This window comes from Lates calcarifer, linkage group LG11 (genome assembly GCF_001640805.2).
Source record: "Lates calcarifer isolate ASB-BC8 linkage group LG11, TLL_Latcal_v3, whole genome shotgun sequence".
NCBI lineage: Eukaryota > Metazoa > Chordata > Actinopteri > Centropomidae > Lates > Lates calcarifer.
In genome coordinates this window covers 6,023,740-6,045,014 of record NC_066843.1, presented here as the reverse complement: position 1 = coordinate 6,045,014, position 21,275 = coordinate 6,023,740, and the positions used below count along the sequence as shown (strand labels likewise).

The window sequence follows — 21,275 nt, the reverse complement described above, 5'->3', positions numbered from 1 at the left end:
GAATGAATATGGCCGGCGGCCTTGGTTTGAAGTGGAGAGCTCAATGCTAATGCTATTAACCAGGAAAGTCAGTCCATTCTGTTTCACCCCTGTGCAGTTTATCAGCACTTCATAATGTGGTGGATGTAAGGGCAAGGCGTTGAAACGGCTGATCACACTCGAGAGCGATATCTCTCTGTGAAATGAATAGAGTGAGAAATGGGGATCACGACGGGTGTGCAGGTTTGATTGCAGCTGCGTTGGAACGATCGCAGACCTCTGCCCTTATCAGGCTTCCTCTGTGTTAAGGTTCGTCCACCGGAGAGCGTTGCAGCCTCCATCTGGCCAGCTTCCTCCTCTTTTCCTCTGCGTTCATTAACAGTCTATTTGTTGCTCCTGCCCCGAGGAGCCTCCCTCTGCTGCTCACTCGCTCAGCTCATCCTAATGCTGCTGATGAGCCTATAATGTACAGATGGTCCACTCCATTCAGCCCTATTAAGCCTCAGTACTTTCTATGCTTTTAGCTTGACTGGTGTTTTTTATTGAAGTGATTGTGTCTTTACCTGCTTAAAATCTCAGGTTTATTAGGAGTTGATGATTAAATGTGTTGCAATATTAAGAAAAATGTCAGTGTAAAAATGCATAGTGATAGTCATTTACCATTCTTCAGGTTTTTGTAAGACACTATTAGCATTCATAGCCATCTCTCCATATGTTAACCCCTATGAATACATTATAATGCATATATAATGCATTAACTAATTGTAATTCAGAGAAAGTGCTATCTTTTCATGATAGCACTTTTCTGATGGTCATGTGACAATGTTCTGGTGTGTTTGCTTGCACATCTGTGCACAAACACACAAATTAACCCTTGGCATGTTTCTCTTCTAGCCAACGCCGGGGCCTGTTTTCCTAAACAAGGTAACTCACCGGGCGAATGGCTCCCTGCTCTTGTTTTCTTTTCCTTTTTTTTCTCTTTTTTTTCTCACGCTTTACTTTAATTTGTTTTTCCAGTCACATATTTTTTTTTTTGTGTAACCATACTGTCTCCTCCCCGGCTGTCTCCCTTCCTTTCTTGTGTGCCTTCCACCTCGGGCTGTGTTGTCTGTCAGTTATAGCACCGATAAAAGGCCAAGGGCTGTCAGAGTGATGCGCCTCCTTAAAAACGGACAGCAGAATCAGTAACCTCCAGAGACAAGAGACAGTGAGAATATGTGAGGGAAAGTAGCAGAGGGTGTCAGGGGATGGAGGGGAAGCTCAGATAGAAGGACAGGGCTGGGTGTGGAGGAGAAAGAGTGCAGAAATGAAAGCAGTGTTCCATCATGTTCCCACCTGACTTTCCAGTCACTCAATTTTCAGTATTTTGTTTCTCTCTGTTTCCTAAGAAAACAATAAAAGCCACTTAAGATGACAAGCAGGCATATCACAATGGAATATCCAGCAAAACAAATTCAGTTTGAGCCTCTTCCTTTGATCTATTGCAGAAGCATTTTACTTTTCTCATTTTTCTTTCCTTCAGAACTTGAAATCAATAATTCTGCAGGGAACCACTCCGTCCTGGTGGCAAATAGTCTAACATCCCATCCCATTTTTTCTCTCTCTCCCTCTCTCTCTCTCTTTCTCTCTCTCTCTCCTGTCCCCTCTGTGCCTTATTTTTTCCACTCTCCTTCTCTCTGCTTCATTTGTTTCCACCTGTGTGTGCCTGCTCGGTGTGTATGTATGTATGTATGTCTCCAACCTGAACTCTTTCTGCATGCTTGCGTGGGTGGTGATTCACCTCCTTCTTGCACATTTTCCACACCTTTCTTCTTTCTTCCCTCCCTTCCTTCCTTCCTTTCCTTCCTTTCCTTTCCTTTATCCTCCCTTCTTCTCTTCTGTCCTCATCCGTCAGATCCCGAGCGTGGTGGCAGTCACATGATCTCGACAGATGACTTGGAGTATCCGCGGGAGTACCGGACGCTGGGGAACAGCGCTCGGCGCTTCTCCAACGTGGGCCTGGTGCACACGTCGGAGCACCGCCACACTGTCAGCGCCGCCCAGAGCCTGGAGGCCCTGACCAACCTGCACAAGGCCGACATGGAGCGCAAGAGGGATGCCTTCATGGACCACCTGAAGAGCAAGTACCAGCAGCAGCAGCAGCAGCTGCAGCATCCACACCACAGCCCACACCACAACCCGCCGTCGCCCTCACCCTCACACGCCAGCATGAGGGGCACGTCAGAGCGGTCTACACGTGAGCAGGTACGCAGTTCACCACCTCATGAGGATTTCTCACCCTTAAGGGGAGTTGTGTTTGCTAACAGCATCTGCTATAGGTAAAAACCCCAATTTTATTGTCAAATGAATGTGTGTTCATTAATTCATGCATTTGATGGGTTTCTTATTGCTTTATTGCCATTTGGAGATAGATATTTCACTTCATTTGATACTCAGTATATGTTTCTTTTGGCAATTAAACTGGTCAATTCTGTCAATGTGGTGACGTCAACAGAAAAATTATGTCACCTCTACACATAGAGAGTCCCATTACCTAAGTGGAGTCATATTTATCATTAGGCAACAAGAACAGTCTCTCATCAGGCAACATCCAGAGTGAAAAGAGCACAATGTGAGTCATTGTGCTCACTGAAATAATTGACGGAGGGTAAATGCATGAGAGAATGCTGTCGGGTGGTCTTTGTGTTAGTAGAAGTTTTCATTAAACTGTCACAGCCAAGCTTTTCTTTGTTTCTCTGCTGGAAGGACCTGCAGAACTTGACATAGAGGGGCAAAGCACACATACACATAGAATTCTCGAAACTCTTGGAGATAATGCTTTTCCTTTGCTTTTCATCTTTTCATCAATATTTTTCTCCACCTTTCTCTCGCTCTTTAGTATCTCACTCACGCACACACGTAGTGGACATGCTGTACTGTACACAGACATGCTCTTTGTGTGAGCGCTGCTGATGTGTGTTTATTGAAAAAAAGAGTAAATTCAGTGAAATGATGTGACAGAAAAGCACATCAGGGGAGATGGGAGAGAATTAAAGGGGGAGAGAGAGAGAGAAAGAGAGAGAGAGGGCGGGTGAAAGACAGGTGGAGTCCATAGTTGCCGTGGCAACCTCCCCCATATATGGCAAGTAGGGATATCGCATTGCAAAGGTCAGGTTGTGTAGAGAAGGAGGAATTGTACAATAATGAAGACAGAAAGGAGAAAGGAATAACGAGTGGAAGGCAGACAGTAAAAAAAAAGAAAAACATTGAAGCAGCAGCTGGAAGAGTGGACAGTCCTAAAGTGACAGGGCATTTTCACTGCACGGGGGAGACAGCAGCAGAGCCCAAGATTCCTTGTCATCTCGTGGAAGTGCCGAGCGTGGACAGTGAGGAAGGAGGGAGGGGGGAGAGGAGGAGCTGGAGAGGAGCAGAGCAGCCAGTCAAGCAGCCCGCTGCTCAATTAGCCAGCACCAGCAGGAGCCAGGCACCCATCTGCGAAGGAGTTAATCGGCTGGTGTTGTAATGAATTAAATAAAGAGTTTCCGCCGCATGTGCTACTGGAGAGCGAGACAGAGAGAGAGGGGGGGGAGGAGAGAGAGGGAGATTGACTGAGGGAGAGGGAGGGAGGGTAAGAGAAGCAGAGGGAGGGAGAGACAGGCAAAAACACGATGAGGATTCGCTGCACCTGACGGACAGCCTGGGATGACTGGAGTGGTGGACAGGCACAGGTGCACTGCAGGTGAGATGGGACTGGAAGCTTGAAACTGAATGCCTGAGACTGTTGTAGAGAGGTGTGTGTGTGTGTGTGTGAGAGAGAGAGAAGGATAAGGATGTGCCAGCTGGGATTAGATTCCACGCCTGTTGTGTTTGTTGTGGTTGTTGTGGTGACGGTGTGCATATGCTCAGAAGGCAGAAGCCCAGGCTAGACGATGGCTGAGTGGACGATACTGTAAACTGTACACAGAGCCTTTTGTGCAGCTGTTTGAGTGAGCGTTAATTTGCTGTGCAGACTAGTGTGGGTGTTTTTTTGTTTTTTTTTAAAGATAGAAACAGAAAGGCTGCGGTAACGTTAAGATGCCAAACTGGACCGGTGGAGGATTGGGGGGGGGGTTAAGAATGATTGAGAAAGGGGGGCGGGGGGTACAGAGAGGATGACGACATGAGAAAGAGACGGGGTGGAGGAGGGGTGGTGTGAGTGCAGCCTGCTTTACATGCAGGTCAGGTAATGCAGCGCTCCACTCTGCGAGGCTACGTCCTTCTGCTGGAGCTCTGGCCAACTCCAGCGTGTGCGCACACACACGCCTGTGTGTAAATCTTTAAATGGGTGTCTTTGTGTAGCCGTCAGGAATGCATTTAGCCCCTCAGCACCAAGTTTAATCTGACGTCTCAAACACAAGTTACTCTGTCTCCTTGGGACTGAAGTATATTAAATTCAACAGGAGGTTGAAAATGACAAGATGTACATTTGAGTTAAGTAGTAGATCCTCATTCAAGAGTTTTGTCTGTCATCAGGGGATCAGTGTGATAATGACTGACGGTGTGAAACTGCATCTTGAATATAATTTCTAATCAGAGGAAATGCATTGATTGCAGTGATGATTGCCAGGACGGGAACTGTTATAGGGAAATGACACAGTCCCTCTCCAGTTTGCCTTCACACCCCTCCCAGTGCAACATTTGCAACTCAAAGTCCAAGTTCAGTGTATCTGCAGCTGTCAGCGGAGCAACGGTTAAAACAACATGAGGTGAAGAATGACTGTGTTTACTCTACCTGAGAACTGTGAGTAAGCCTCATTAAAGCAACAAACAGAGAAACACTGGCAGAGACAGACACACAAGACCACAAATCACTTCTGCACCATTAAAGCCCTCAGAGTCATTTAGCTTTGTGGAAAAATAAAATCATTAACGTTGTCTGAACAAGTGAACGGCAATTATTTATGGCGCACCAATGGTGCCCCTGAGCCGCTGTCATTTCAACAGATTGTCAAGGACAAAGTTTTACTGGCTGGCAGATGTCAGATGAGTGACTGACACACGATGAGGTGGTCAAGGCCGATATGAGTCCAACCTGAAACAACCTCATGCATTATCTTATCCCTGACAGTGACCCACTTTGCCCATGACCTCTCCCCTCTGCTCTGACTGAGAATCAACTCTCTGGCCACCTCCCTTTAGGTCCTATGTGGATGTTTTATAGATTCAGATCTCTCTCTGTACTGACATGCACCCTTGTTCTAAGCTAATGCATTATTCAGATTAGACTATTTAAAGGTTTTTCTTTATTTTACTAATGCATAATGGGGCGTTTAATCTTTCAGACACTGGAGATGTATGGTTTTCTCAGGACAGCGACAGTATATGGCATTTAAAATATATACAGAGCAGCTAGCTAGGAGACTGAAATTCTCCTCAGCATCACATCAAAGAGTTGTTTTTAATAATAATTGCTTTGACATACATTGGTACAGATTTATATGCTATGGGGAAAAGGAAGCGTGGGTTGAGATTATGCCTCACATCGTTCAGAGTCCCACTTGTCTCAGTGCCAGTGAGGCTAGGCACTCCCACTGTTTTCTACCATTTAAATTTATGAAGTGCACAAGTCCCCTCTCCATCAGCCAAACATTACATGGTGGACAGAATAATACTCAATAAAATCTTTTCGAATGAAGGTTATAGTTTTTAGTTTGCAGAGAAGTGTTTTAAGTAGTAGTTTGTAGCGATGTAATTGATTGCATTGTGTTGCTTTTGAGTTCACCTCCAAGTATTAGTCCACCATGATTATATTTTACATTCCTATAATATTTCTATGGGCTACTAATATTCCTAGATGTTACTTCTATGCAAACTTCTAGATGCTAGTTTGGCTACTTAATCTGCTTTTATTTTTTGAGTGCAGTGTTACTGGACACTCACAATGCATTGCACAACAGAAGTGAAGAGCAGTACTCACAGCTGCAATCCTTTTTTCTTCTTGTGAAATTTTATTGACTGTGTCATTCCAAAGTCTGTGTCCTACAGCTACACCAGATACCAATCCAGAGCAGGTTCAGAGTATGCACTGCATACGGAATGCAGAAGTGACAAAATAAAATAAAATAAAAAAAAAAAAACAGTATAAGGCTTGCTCTAAAGTTCAGCATATTTCTATTTTATTTTTTTGTTCAGTATAATTATTGGGAAACAAATCTTTCCAGACTGTGCATTCGCTGTTTGGTGTTGTGGTGAAAGCTCCCTAAAAAATGAGACCCAGCAGGCTTTAATGTTTGTTTGTTTATAGCTAAAAGTGTCACTTTGAGAGAATATAAATCTGCCTCCCCTCCTTGTTTTAAGAGGTGGATTAATGATACAGTCTCCTTTCTGTATTTGGGGTTATTTAGGTACTCAGCAGCTGCAGATTTGGGGTCACATTATTGATGATTATATCAGAAATCAATAGACTCAGCAGCAGCTAAGTCATGTATGTTAATTTATTGGCTCCTCTTGAGTGTAGCTCAATGTACAGTTCATTTAACTTTTAAATCATACTCATTGTTCATCGCTGGGCTGTTTCCAGTCTGCATGGACACTGTGGACAGTAGAAATATGGAATATCTGTGAGTCCATGGACAATTATTTGCTATTCTGGCCACCTTTTATGTTTGTTCATTTTGTTTTGTTACTCTAAAGGTTAAGAAGTAAATGGAAAAAAACAAAACAGTCAGTAGGAGCTGCACAAAGCTGGCTTTTCCACCTCTATATTGCAACTGGTGCACAGCAATTTCCCTCCGGATAAATAAAGTTTCTTGAATCTTGAAAAAAGTAATTGTGGGTGGTGGTAAAACAGCTGCAGGAACACATCTGAAAACAAAAAAAAAAGAACTACTCCTCTGTCTGTGAAGTTTGTCAGTGTCATGCTAAAGTTGTAGTTTAATTTACAGCAAAACAGTATGCTATGAAGGTAGTACATACTGTATACATACTTAGTATTTAGCATGGGATTGGGACACAGACAACAAAAGTCTTCTCTCACTTCCTGTTTGTACAAAACCATAAAATACATTGATTTCTTGCATACTAACTGAAAAAGCTGGATATGTGTGTATGTAGTACATGTTATATACGTACATATTCAGTGCACTATGGATCTCGGGATGCAGTTCTTGTTCTTACAGCCTGTAAATGGCCACATTGTATTGGACCAGATGTTCCATTAGTGTTTTCTTGGCCAGGGACTCATTACTTCCTCGGATTACCGTGATTAGAACACTTCATACGGTATTAAGACCAAGCAAGAAGTTGTGCCAAATTACAGGAAGAAAAGAAAGAAAGAAATAAAGGGGGGGGGGGCATCAAGTGGAAAAGCACTGGAAGAATGGCATCAGGGCCAAATGAGGGAACATTAAGTGAAAGATTGGATTACAATAAGGTAATAATAAGGGAGAATGCTGCCTCTGATGCTTGTGTTTGTTGAAATAATCCAGGCTTTTGTTGAGACAGTATTAAAATGGAAGGCTGATAATGAAAAACCACCAGCTATCATAAATCAAAACTTGCCTGTCACCTCTTCTTCTTCTTTTTTTTTTTTTAATCCCTCTGCCAGGAGAGTAATGTGGGTCCTGTAGAAGCAAGGCTGAATGGACTGAAAATTGCCTGCAGATAAGAATAAGAACTAGAATAAGAGTTTGGATAAGAATTAAAATTCATGAACTCTGCCCAATCTTTTTTTAATTTTCCATGTCATTCTGAGGTATTTCTGGGCCATCAGTGGCTCGGCCTGGTTTTTTACTGTAAGGTAATTATGTTTTAATGGAAATCTTGCTTCCTGAGGCTACCACCAACATGTCAGGACCTCTTCATACATGGCGGAGCGGCGGGCAGGGCAAATGGACAGAGATAGAGAGATACGGCATATGCTGCCGAAAATAAGCAGGTGAGGCAGCGAGGTTCAGATGAAAAGAGCAAGGCAGGTAGATAGAGAGCGAAAGAGATAGGAGAGCGAGGGGAGGAGACAGAGCGGTTCCTTTCCTGTGGTGGAGAAGTCTGGGAGAGAGGCCAACGTCGCAACAACAGAGTGGGCCAGTGTTTGATTCGATTTCACTCTTTTCATTTCCTCCCCCTTTGCCAGCTACAGCCAACAGTGCTGTCTTGTTTCAGGTGTGTTGTAACCTGACACTTGCACCCCACCTCCCCACCCTCCGCATTAACACCAATCACACTTGAAGCGATCAACAATATTAATGACTTTCATAAATGGTCTGTCATAATAGGGATGTGTTACACAAAAACAATTTAGAAAATGCAACTGATAATGCTTTTTTTGTGGAGGATGAATTGGATTTTTGTGTCTCCCTGTATCTCCTCTCCAATCCAATTTCTTCTATGCACCATTTTAAAAAAGAAAATTGTTTTTTTGTTTTGTTTTGTTTTTGTTTTTTTTATCAGTAAACTCAAGCCATTATTAGAGAAGTAAATATCTAACTTTTCTCTTTCTTTCTCCCTCCTCTTCCTCTTTTGTCCTTCCACGAAACTTCCCAGCAACAGCCCAACTACTGGAGCTTTAAGGTCAGTGCTGCGTGTCTAAGTGTATTTGCCCCCCCCCCCATCCATTATGTGTGTGTCTTGTGTTCATGCTGTGGGATCACGTCCGACTCCTCAGGCATCACCAGCCTATCTTCCTTGTCCTCTGGCTCCTGCAACACCCAGCTCACTTGGCATCTCTTGGTTCTTCGGGCAGTGTGTGTGTATGCATCTGTCTGTCTCTGTGTGTGTGTGTGTGTCTGTGAGATTGTGATGCGTGTCAGGTTGCAGCGGCAGAGGTGTCAGGGGTGGCGACAGCTTAAACTTCTCCAGCTCCATTTAATCTGCAGAAGACGATTCTCTCAGGATTTATGATACCTCAGTCAGCTAGCATTAATGGCTAGAAGTCACGTGACCTCGCTGAAGTATTACTCAGACTGACTGAGACATTAAGTAGACATTTCAGACATGCTGCTGAGGCATTCTTGAAACAACGCTTTGACATTAGCACAAATGCTTGAGGCATGGCTGGGCTCCTGAATGTGTTTTATCCACAGGTTGCACAGAGGAAATATGGATTGTCTATAGCAGAGAGGGCCAGCATCGAGACATACTGAAAGTGTATATCACTTATGCTGAATTTAAAGAGTTTAGCCTTAAATGGCATGCATTGTAATATGCACCACTTTGTTGTGGCATTACAGCTCAGAGAGGCAGGAAGGGAGGTGCACTCTTTAAACAGTGCAAATTTAAGAACGTATTGATGTGTGTGTTTGAGGGAAGAACCCAGGGCTTACCTGCGGTGTAGTCTTCCCCAAATCCCTGTTCACAATATCATTTGGAAAGGGTGGAAATGTTACTGAATATCAATAGCCATATGCCCTGACCCATGGGGAAGGCTAAGCAATTTATCCCTCACTCCCACAAGTACTTTAACCTCAAACAAGAGTGATATGAAATGGAATTTAGAGCACTGTCTGTCACATAAATCTATTACACAACCAAACCATTTTAAACTCCGCAGGACTCTCAGGTGGGTTGCAAAACCTTGTAGGTATATGAGCATGAAGAATAAGGCTTTAAATGTCAAACCAGTGAGATTCTGATGTTTTATAATTAGGAATCAAACATAAAAAAAAGAAAGTTTCCAGTAAGACTGAAAATGTTGAGATGCTGAGCTTAAAAGTGATTTGTGATCCGACGTGTTTGAATGTCTTGTTTTGTCCAACAAACTCAAAGTCATTCAGTTTACAATGAAATACAACAGGGAAAAGATAAAAGTATTTGCACAAAGGCTTGAGACTGAGAATCATGATTTTAGATCACTTCAAAAAGTGACTGAAACAATTAGTTGTCAAAACAGTTTCAGATCAGTTTTGTGCCGATCATCATATTGATTAATCTACTAAGCTCACTTATGTTTTGGATCTTTGGAATTTCTAGTAAAGTAAATTGCAGCATGTTTGTGATTCCAAGTACCAACAGCATCTCAGTATAGCTTTACATCTCCTCCCTCATGCTTTTCTCTGGAGCACTTGCAAGAACAGCCAACTGTAGCTTGGTAAAACTATCCAGTAAATGCACCTGAGTTGAAATGTTAAGCAGTCAAGGCTATGTGCATTTCTCCATGCATTGTGTGATTTGATACTTTCACAGTATTTATACAGCATCTTCACCTGCTTTATAATCCAAAAGACCTGGAAATCTCACTTTCTACAATATGGGCCCTTTGATGTTGCTTTGCAGCAGCCAAAGAAATGCATCAAGTGAGGTAGCTTAATCACCCCACAGCAAGAGTTAGAATGTATTTATTGGCTCCACAAGGTGCTGCAGTGGTAATAAACTGTGGAGTGAAACAACCGAAATGGTCCAAGCAGCTACACATCTAAAGCTATTTGTTTTCAGCACACACGCTGTTGTTGACACCTTTTATGTTGACACCTCATCCTGCTCAATTTTCTTCATTTCACACCAAAGCTTCTGAAAGCTGCGTCCTACTCCCTCATCCCACCACCTCTAATCTAAGCTCAACTCTCTCCCTGGATTCCCCTTCCTGCTGAAAATAAACACTAAATGGAACTACTATGAGGACTACACTTCACCCATTTTACACCTCTAAAAAACAAATATTCATATCAAGGATTCTATCAGATAGTCATATGTTAAATACAGACACTTGTTAATCCTTACTAATGAAAAGTACAGGTGAACAATTCACAGTTCAATGTGTCTAAAAGTCTGGAACACGTAGCTTCTCATCATGTTTTGAGGCTACTGCTCTTCTGTTCTCTACTATCAGGAAAGAGAAACATGGCAGCAATCTTAGTTATCATCTCCCCACTCGCAGAGAACGCCATTTTGCTCCCTTTCCTTCTGAGCAAACCGATTGCCTCGGCACACAATTCGCAGCAATTTGGCAAAGCAATTTGTTCCATGCATTGATGACTCTCTGTATTATAAAGAGACAGGACTTTGGGGGGTGGGGGGGTTGAAGGATTGAATGTCCAGGAAGAAGATTGGCCTGAGAGTTGAAAAAGATTGAGAGAAATAATGATACTGGGGTAAGAGCAAGTAGAGACAAACGGATGTGAGAGATGGATCGATTCAGGGAGCTGTTTTCTCCCTCCATTTTGTCAAAGTGAGAGCTGTGAACTTTTTTTGTGTGTGGATAAAGAGCCAGGTTATGGGTGAAGGGAGAAAATGCAGACGCAAAATACTCCAGTGCAGACAGCAAAAGCACAAACACACGCTACCTGGATGCAGCTTTGTGGCCTCTGCTGCTACATAAAGCAACGTGACACAAAGCAGCTCAGTGAGAATCAGAAGCGAGCTCAGGGAGTGGTGGGAGAGGACAAATGAGTGACGGGATAAAAACTGAAGAGAGCGACAGACAACTGGAGGCAAGACAGATGCAAGCTTTTGAGGAAGAGAGAGAAATATGATTAGGAGGAGAAGTGACAAAAGCTCGAGGAAGAAGATTTGGAAAAGATGCAGATAAGAGTGCGAGGATTGTGATTTTCAACCATTTGACACCTGTCTCTGTTTGATTCCCTGGAGCCAAAGATTTCTTTGTCATTTCACACACATAAAGCTGTGATTGACATTTCTGTTGCTGACCTATATAGTCTTACTCAAGGTCCAGTTTAATGTCATATCACTTAACAGGAGGAATATTGCACTCAGAGAAAAGATTAGAAAGAAGAGCCTTACAGCAATCATCATGTGATAAGCCATCCTCTGGACATTTTTAGTACCAATTACCAAACATCAACCTAGATAGTTACAGACTCGCTAGTGAGCGTTTACACCAGGGTACTTCATCTTTATTTTCTCTCCTGCTTTTATGCTCAAGAACATCACGTGATGCTGAGATCTCACACCTTAAATCCACCTTAACTTAAGCTTAACAGACACTGTGCACTTTTATTAAGATCGTACATGGTGTTAACTCACACTTAATCAGCCTTTGTGCTAAGTCAGAACCTGCGACTTTTACACCCCATGCACACCTAGTATTAAAATGTGATCTTCATCCACATATTCTATGTTATCCAGATAATAAACAGTCCTTTGCGTTTTGGCATTTTTAATGTGCTCTTGTTTTCCTGATTGAGAAGTCTTACTTTGAGGTAGCAGTAAATCAACTGTCAGGTGTCAAAACTGGACCTATTTATTAAAAATTGATCTATGTCTGTAGGAACTGTCCAGTTTTGCTTGGACAGTAGAACAAAACACCAATAAGCATCTTGTGTCCTGATGGCTCCAGGGATGCAAATCTTCCATTTTTACTGTTGTAGTCTTATTTCTTTAAATTTTCATCACTTTGGATAACTTCTGATGCAAGAAGTGCTCAGTGGTGTTCACGGTCAGAGTTCAGAGTGAGTATGATGACGTTGTGTTGGTACAGGATGCCGGCTCGTTTACACCTACCTATGATCCGAATACTGCTAGCCAGCCAACCTCTAGAGGCGGTCAGGCAGATCCTATAACTTTCTAATCGCAACACATTTACACCCTGCATTAACGTTTGGGTAAGTTGTCTGAATACAATCAGATCACATTTTAATACCAGGTGTAAACAGGGTCTTATGCTCACACTGTATGGATCAATTAGTTGACCATGATGTGTGCTCTCACACTGAATGCAGACATGGAACTCCTGGTCATTTTGACCGTTCTAGTAAAACTGATTCAGACATGACCACCACATCCTCAACATCCCATTGTCTGACAGCCAGCTCGATGGTTGTTAAGGCAATTGATAAGGTGTCATGACCTCCCCCAAACTGTACATCCAACAACAACAACCAATCTGGCAGAGATTTTACAGATACACTTTTTTATTTAATTGGCCAGGAAGCCTCCATACGGTTTCATTACAGCAGTATGTTGTTGTCCTCTTAAAAAACATTTCGTGGGTGAAGTGCAAATCATTTTCTTTTCAAGTTCACCTTTTGTTGAAGTGAAGATGAAAACACATGCAATTGTCCATGGTTAAGAGGTCTGCAGACTAAGACAGCACTCAGGTTTCAGGTGGAGTTTGATAAGATGTCCTCTCTCACACATGAAAAACATGTACCAAAGCTACCATTACCTTGACCTTAAAACAGAACAGTGAGTGCATGTGTGTGTACGTGTATGAATGCGCTCAAGCTTGCAAGAAATGACATGGTGGGAGGTTGCATTGAGTTTAATGCAGTTTGTAGCCTAAGGTCTGTTGTCAGGCTGCCGTGTCCCGCTTTCCACTCCATTCGCTTCTGTTCCGTGTAAGATCATCCTGTTCCCTACTTGTTCCTCTGTTCCGCCATGCCCTTATAACAGTGTAGAGTTCTCGACAGTAATTGAGTGCTGTTGAAAAAGTCTGGATCACTCCAAAAGAAAAGGTTGAGGTGGAGGGAGGGCGGGCTGGTGGGTGGGACGGGAGGTATAGAGGGAGGATTGTAGAGGAAAATAAGGAGGTAGAACCAGTTTCCCTCAAAGGAGGCTGTAAACACTGTCATGTATAATTTTGGCATGTCTAGCGGGACCAGATGCATGACCAGATGGTGTATTCACATATAATATTTACAATGCAAAATTATTGCAGAGAGATATTTTCGGTTTTCATATCACATAAACCACCAATATGGAAGTCGTTGTTTGGAGGCTGTTTTAACAAGGCAAGCTGACTAAGAGCATATATAATGACAGCTGCAGTAAGCTCTCACGCATTCATACAGTGGGGTTTCGTCACTGTAGCTGTTGAGAGAGTAGAGCATCACTGTCACTTTCCCTACACAGATATTTTTTTTTCTATTTCAGCTGCTTCAGAAATGTAAAATTTGATTCTGCAGACATTGTGAAAAGCATCCTCAGTCATGCAGCACCATATTCTCAATTCCTTTTTCCTTTTTGTAGAAAGCTCCAACTAGGTTATTTAGCCTTGAATTTAAATTCTCACACGCAGCAGTAGAATGAGTCAAGATACTGAAGCAAGGAGTTGCTCAGTGTTTTTCTCTCAGCAGTGCAGAAAAAGAATGAACAGATGTCCTCAGTAAAAATCTTCTTAATGTTTTTGACATGGTGGTCTTTTCAGCTGTTCCCATTCAAACTGGAAGCTGCTGTTGCATTGATGTGCCAAATGAATTTCTGTTTGTTAGTCTTACTGAGTGATTAGGGTGGGCCCCAACAGCTGGTTCCATTACAGTTCCTGTTCCAGATTTGATAAAGACCTGGATTTGTCAAACTCAGAGCTTAAAAAGTGTCACATCAAAACTTTTATCACTCACCTTTTTATTAGCCTTGAGTAGGTGATATTTAGTCTACTAATTATCTAGAAAATTTTAGTTTGTGAAAGTTTAGTTTGACACTAAATAGACATAAGCATAATTGCTTTCTGGCTGAGATTTAAATGAGAAGATTGATACCACTCTTAGTCTGTATGAATTTTGAGGTTATAGCCAGTTAGCCTAGCTTAGCACAAAGGCTGGAGGCAGTTAGCCTAGCTTCCCTCCAAAGGTAACAAAATTCACCTGCCAGCACATGTGAAGCACACTAATTTACATATTATATCATGTTTGTTAAACGCTTACGAAGGCCTGTTTAAGAGTGGGTTGTGTGTCAGACTGTTTCTTGGTTATAACCAGTAACTTTCTGGAGTATCTGCTGGTTGCCTGGCAACTGCTCAGAACCAAGAAATAATCTAATTGTTACCTTTGGGCAGAACCGACATTCCAGTCTTTATGCTAAGCTTAGCTAACCAGCCTTTCACGATAGCGCACAAAGTCTCAAACTATTGCTTTAAATATGAGGTTACTGCATTCATAACTTTTGCTAACCTAAAATTGGTGAAACCTAAACAAAATCTAAGGGATTTAAAGAGATTATAATTCATTAAGAAGATTCACTACTGGATTCAGATCAGAAAAGTGCTATGGAACACCAATCCTACCAAATACGTGCAGTACAATATGTTCACATTGAGTTTGCCCCAATGTCTTTAATATCTCACTGTAGCTGGCCAGAATATGACACAATGCAGTATGTGCTGCTCCTCTGGGCTCTGCTGTAGACAGTGTTGTTGTTCACTGTGGTCACAGTTTAGATAAATGACCCTATTAGAAAACATGGTGGGTGTTATCTGTCAGAATCACCATCCCTCTGCGTGCTCAGACACTGTCTGCCACCACTATCACTGGACACCACCACTATCATTCTGTGTGTGGGTGTGTGTGACTGAATTATGTATGATAGTGACAGAGGGAGCATACATGATGAAAAATAATTTAAAAAAAGGATTTTTCCAGTTCTCATGGGGTTTGGAACCTGCCTCATAAACACACATGTGAAAGGCAAAGCAGCTGATTTAAAGCAAATTACCAGTGATAGTAGTAATCACATGTTACTTTAGTGACTGTTACTGTAGTGCTGCAACAATTAATTGATTAATTAATTGACCAACATTTAATCAGGCAACAATCTCTCTCATTGATAAATGAGTTACATGATTAATTGGCTAACACATTTATCAAGCAGTAAGACAAAGAGTCTACAGCTGTGCAAGAAGCTGTATTTAGGCTTGAGCTAAATGCTAACATGCTTATGTTAAGCAGGTGTAATGTTTACCATGTCCACTATCCTGTTGCTTGTTTTTTTTAACAGTTGAGTTAGCACTAAAAACAAGTTACAATAGATTATAATAGTATTAGACAGATTGAACTATGAATGTCTGGACAAAATCTCACAGCTAACCAGCCAATTGTTGTTGAGAGCCATGCTGCTAGCAAAGCTAGAAATGTGGATTTACTAGTTTAGTTTTTGTTTAGTTGCAGCATTTCTCTGATTTACATCACTGTAAACCGGATGCCTTTCGGTTTTGAACTTTTGGTTTCTTGGAAATTGTGATGGAAATTCTTGTTATTGACATTTTATGGATTAAATAATTCATTCATCAAAAAATCCCTATGTTAAAAGTAATCTCTAGTTGCCCCAGTTTATTGTGCAGCATAGCTTCCTGGCATATTGCCCAATTAACAAAATCACAAATGGATGTACAAATGTGCTCTGTGTGGTGTAGTATGTTTATGAATGAATTCAAACAGCTCACTGCTGTGAGTCAGTGAGCGCAGAGATGGCCCTCTGTGTAACTTCTGTCAGTCTCACATTAATTAAATACCACATTAATGAAAGCCACAGCAGATCCGTGGCTGCAGTTTGTCTCAGACAGAGGAAATCCTTGGAAAGAGGAAAAACTGATCATGGTGCAAGGAGGAAGAAACAGGCACAGCTACTGTACTGTGGCTAAGGATGTGTCTGCCTCTGCCATCCAAACAATCAGCAGACAGCATTCTGGGAGCTCATTACAGCAGCCTCTGAGCAGGAGGAGACGCTACAGTGGTGGGGGATCAGGGAGCCAGTTGAGTGCGCTCAGCCCCAGCTGCACTAACAGTCTTTCAGTAAGAGACGCCTGGGCATAGGCCAGCAGGATAAACCCACAGTGACAGCCCAGGATTTGCATGAGCTTCTCCACCCATCCCACAAGCATTCATTTAAAGTTTGTAGCTGCACAGGGACAAGAGTTTGGATGAGGGCGTGTGGGAGGTGTGCAAAGTCGAGCAAACATGACATAACTTATGCTAAGCTGGAGCACTGTTTCCAGCTTAATTTTGCTCCTCACCCACCGTAGGTGATTCATAAAGGCTGATGCCCTGGAGTGCTGTGCCATTTGAGAACAACTATGTTGTGTTTTTCCTGCTGCAGCATTCAACTGATGTCAGATACTGTGACGCTGGTAATTCTTAGTGAATGACTAGTAGCTAAACCATTGTCAAGGCCTCGTTAATCTTGTTATGTGGTTCATTGTGTGGAGTCTCATTGTGCATTCACTGTCTCTTTTCCGGTTGGTGTTTCTCCATCAGCCCCCGTCCAATCCATTCTCTCCGCCTCAGTTTCACCTCTCAGAAGATGATTGTGTGTCTCCATGTGTGTCTTCTCCTCCCCGCAGAGCCGCAGTCCACGGCATTCCCAGTCGACCCAGTCTGGGCTTGCCGACCAGGCCGCCAAGCTCTCCTTTGCCTCCGCTGAATCCCTGGAGACCATGTCAGAAGCCGACATCCCCCTCGGGTTCAACCGGATGAACCGCTTTCGCCAGAGCCTGCCGCTCTCCCGCTCTGCCAGCCAGAATAAGCTACGATCTCCAGGTTAAGATTTGAAGCACTGCTGGCAGGTTCTGTCACAACATGCTGGCTGGACTTGGAGGCAGATTTGTGGCTGGCTGTTTACTCCATATAGCTGCTGATGTGAACCGCTGTGCTTACAGGGAATGGAAGGAAGTGTTAAACTCTCACTTCATTTACCAAACAGTTTAGTTTAATTGCTCTGTTGCAGGGAACTCGAGAGCAGTCAGTCCTGACTTTACACTTTCCTGCACAGTTAGAGAACTTACAGTATAACAAATTCATCTTTTCGCTGTAGACAGTACATTCCCAGTTCATTCAGCCAGAATGCACGAGCAAACTTTTTCCATGAAGTCTCTGCAGGTATATAATCTCCAAAGTACAGTTTACGATGTTCAGGTAGCTATTTTAGTGACTGTTTATTTAACTGTAATACTGCTCACCTGTTAATCATGCAGGACTGGGGATATATTTATGCGCAACTGCATGAGTAAACTACAGAGTTAAGAGCAGGTTTACAACAAAAAAGGCCTTGGGAGTGGAGAGAGGATTAGTATAGGGCTGGTCCAAGCTCATAAAGACCAAGGTGTGGTGTTACATCAGGTTCAGCGAGATTTAAAAAAAGTGGCTGTAAAACTGAGCAGAGCAGAGCTGCCAATCTTACCACTCCATGTCTCTATACTAACTACTGTCTTTGTTTTCTTCTCTCCCCAACACATGTGCAGTATCTCACTTATTTTGCTTGACTTTTAATCACTGGTCTTTCTTTGCTTTGTTTGTTCTTTTTGTTTGTCCCACGGTGTATGAAGATGAATATTCAGGTTAGTCAGGCGTCAGACTCGTCTTTTCCTATAAAATCAAGCGTTGCAGCACAGTTTTCCATGAAGTGTGGCTATTTTAGGGTCATATAATATTCATTATTTCTGTTGAATTATTGATACAAAGTAAGTTTTATCCTACAAAGTAGTACTAGAGGATTCAACCTGCCTTTAATATCAATCTTTACACCTTAGTTGTGAATTCTCACCCAGCTCCCACAGTCTTATTCTCACATTCAGAAAGAGAGAACTGTTTACACTGTCAGTGATTATTCATGCTGACATCTAATGGTAAAATCATTATCTAGAACGCATATACCAAGAGGCAGAACATTAGGATCATAATTAACAACAGTGTAGCTTGCAGAACGGTAAAGCGAACTACAAGATTTAACAGAATTGCTTTTCAAGTTATTCTCAGTATCCACTCAAGCCATCACCTTATGACTCGACCGTCTCTCCTGTGTCACTCTTATTTAGGCGTGCTGTTCCTGCAGTACGGGGATGAGACACGCCGGGTGCACATTACCCACGAGCTGAGCAGCCTGGACACACTGCACGCTCTCATCGTCCACATGTTCCCTCAGAAATTGACCGCAGGTATGCTGAAGTCACCCAACACGGCCATCCTGATCAAGGACGAGGCGCGTAACGTCTTCTACGAGCTGGAGGACGTACGGGACATCCAGGACCGCAGCATCATCAAGATATACCGTAAAGAGCCCATCTACGCCTCCTACCCTGCTGCTGCTCACCTGGCTAACGGAGACCTGAGGGTGAGAAGGGGGGTGGGGTGAGGAGAGGAGGTGAAGAGGGTAAACTGGGTTATTTTAGAGAAAAAATGCTGTCTGATCTCCTACAAGTCTGATGTTTGACAACTGAGTTGTCAGTGAGAACTGCTATAATACTGTGCCTCTACAAAAGAGGAGCGGTGTGCTTCTTTTGGCAAGGTAATAGTGTTTTTCGTATTTCAATGGTAACTTTGACAGGCTGTTACGGTGTATGTGGGTTAGTAATTTAACAGGTATTCCTCCTGGAAATGTATTTTCTTATCTTCAAGTAGGCCATCTGTTGCTGTGCAGACACCAGAGAACAATGTTCCTCTGTGAAATGAGCATATTTTAACATCCGAAGCTATTTCTGCTTCAGTGAAGATCAAGGAAGCCTGAGGGAAACCTTTTTTTTTAAATTATTTTATACAAAACCCCACTTACCATCTGCATTATTCACACAATACTGAGAACACAACTGCTATTAACGATGCAAACAGGCAGTGAAAAACGATGATTATGCTTGTGTATATCGTGTGTGCATGTACTGTGCTGTATGTTTTATGTTTGTGTGCGTTTGCACACACTCACATGCATGTTTGTGTCTGTGTATGCAAAGGCAAATATAAAGAGACAGCTGATCAACACCCTTAAACTGCAGAGGCACATCTACTTTTTAATGCACCCTCAAACTGAGTTTGATACCAGGAAATCTTACAGGCATGATTTTAAGCAACGCTTTTATTGGGCAACATCAAGAATCATCAAAGTTACCATCATCTTTCACAGTCAATGTGAGATGCTCAGTCCCTCTCTTCTTTATAACTGTGGGAGACTAAACGCAGGCTGCATCTTAACAAGCATCTTGCCGTTAATTTACTCCTGTGCATGTTGCGTGTCTGGTGCTGTCTTGTGGAGCAAGTCACGGTTCCAGCTGTGTTTTGTTTATTTTGTTTCTTGTTTAAGCTGTGCCCATACAGTTTGTGCAAAACAGACCATCTCATATAGCTATGAATATATGTTTATGAATTTGTCCCTGGGTATAAAGGCTCAGCAGCTCAAATTCTTTTGTCATGCTCCAATATTTGCCGTGTATTACATAGTGCCGCATGACAAGGTTAGCTAGAATGAAAAGAAGAGAAAAGGGGATGAGTTAAGCGACGAAAGTAGTTATGTGACAAGGGAAAGCAGAGTATTTGGCTTTTGAAAGCTGCAGAAATGAGAAGAAAAACCATAGCAGGTGTAAATGCACAGCAGGAAAACTGAGGCAGAGCTGGTTTGAGAAAAACATCAGGACATATTTAACAACATGCAGGCAGGTAGAGAAAAATAAAAGCTAAGTAGAAAATGGTGGAAATAAATATACCACTTTCCTGAAAAGAATGTTTTCACTTTGGCACACACAGTCTATTTTCTTCTATTTTAAAATTCAGATACTAAATTCTGCCATTGGCCTTTTGAGAAATTTATTATCTTTCATTGGCGTCTGCAGATTATGACAGCCTGTCCAGTGTCAGTCAGATCTAACTCGTGCTCATGTCAAACTGACACATGGCGAACATGGCACCCTCATGTGCAAATCTCCATGGTAACTTTAAGCCCTTGCTTGTTCATTTCAGAGGGAGATGGTGTACTCCTCCCGCGACTCCTCCCCGACTCGCCGCCTCAACACCCTCCCCTCCTCCACGGCCTCAGCCTCCTCCGGCTCTCCATCCCGCTCACGCCTCTCCTACAGTGGGGGTCGCCCTCCGTCCTTCACCGGGTCCCATCCCCAGCACGAACAGCCCCGACACCCCCACCATCCCTCAGCTGGTCACGGTGCCAACGCAGGCCTGTCTCCTTCACCCAGCGCCATCCTAGAGCGCCGTGACGTCAAGCCTGATGAAGAAGTTTCTGCAAAAAACATGGCGTTAATGAAGAATGAGGGGCTGTATGCAGATCCCTACAGTTTGATGCACGAGGGCCGCCTCAGCATCGCCTCTACCCAGTCTTTAGCTGCCATCGGAGACCCCTTTAGCTTCCCCGTTTCCAGTGGCCTGTACCGCCGTGGCTCTGTCCGATCCCTCAGTACCTACTCAGCCGCTGCTCTTCAGGGGGACCTGGAGGACTCCCTCTACAAGCCTGGAGGTTCGCTCTACTCCGACACATACTCCTCAGCCACTCTGGGCATGGGTTTTCGCATGCCGCCCTCATCCCCACAGAAAATCCCTGACATGCAGCTGAGGGACAGGGACTCATACTCCGGCTCACCCAGCAGAGCCTCACCTGTCAGGCAGACCTTTCGCAAGGACTCGGCCTCCTCCTCTGTGTTTGTGGAGAGCCCGAAGTCGAGGCCCAGCTCCAGTTCAGAACCTCTGTGTCTGACAGCTGGGCCTGGGGAGGGTGGCAGGGCCACGCCTGGTTTTGGTTCTTCGTTGTCTGGACAAGACGCTGACAGTAGCAGGTCAGTACCAGTCTGTGTGTGTTGAAGTATGTTGTACTGTTTAAGGAGGGTCCTGAAAACTCATGAACACAATACTGTCTTCTAAAACTGAAAACAATACTGATTATGTTGCATAAAAAGATAAAAAATA

At 43.1% G+C, this 21,275-nt stretch overlaps 1 protein-coding gene across 5 annotated transcripts in view; it reads left to right on the top strand.

Moving 5' to 3' along the window:
- The window catches only part of srcin1a (SRC kinase signaling inhibitor 1a), a 102,803-nt gene that overhangs the window by 59,088 nt on the left and 22,440 nt on the right, over positions 1 to 21,275 (top strand). For 2 of the 5 annotated variants that reach the window (XM_051073984.1, XM_051073980.1), the window contains exons 2-7: positions 874 to 903; positions 1,874 to 2,223; positions 8,479 to 8,505; positions 16,943 to 17,138; positions 18,413 to 18,708; positions 20,322 to 21,145. In XM_051073984.1, the coding sequence (XP_050929941.1) occupies positions 874 to 903; positions 1,874 to 2,223; positions 8,479 to 8,505; positions 16,943 to 17,138; positions 18,413 to 18,708; positions 20,322 to 21,145 (1,723 nt within the window). Of the gene's footprint in view, positions 1 to 873; positions 904 to 1,873; positions 2,224 to 2,759; positions 3,698 to 8,478; positions 8,506 to 16,942; positions 17,139 to 18,412; positions 18,709 to 20,321; positions 21,146 to 21,275 lie in introns of those variants that run through there. The other 3 variants (XM_051073981.1, XM_051073982.1, XM_051073983.1) reach the window with 3 other exon arrangements.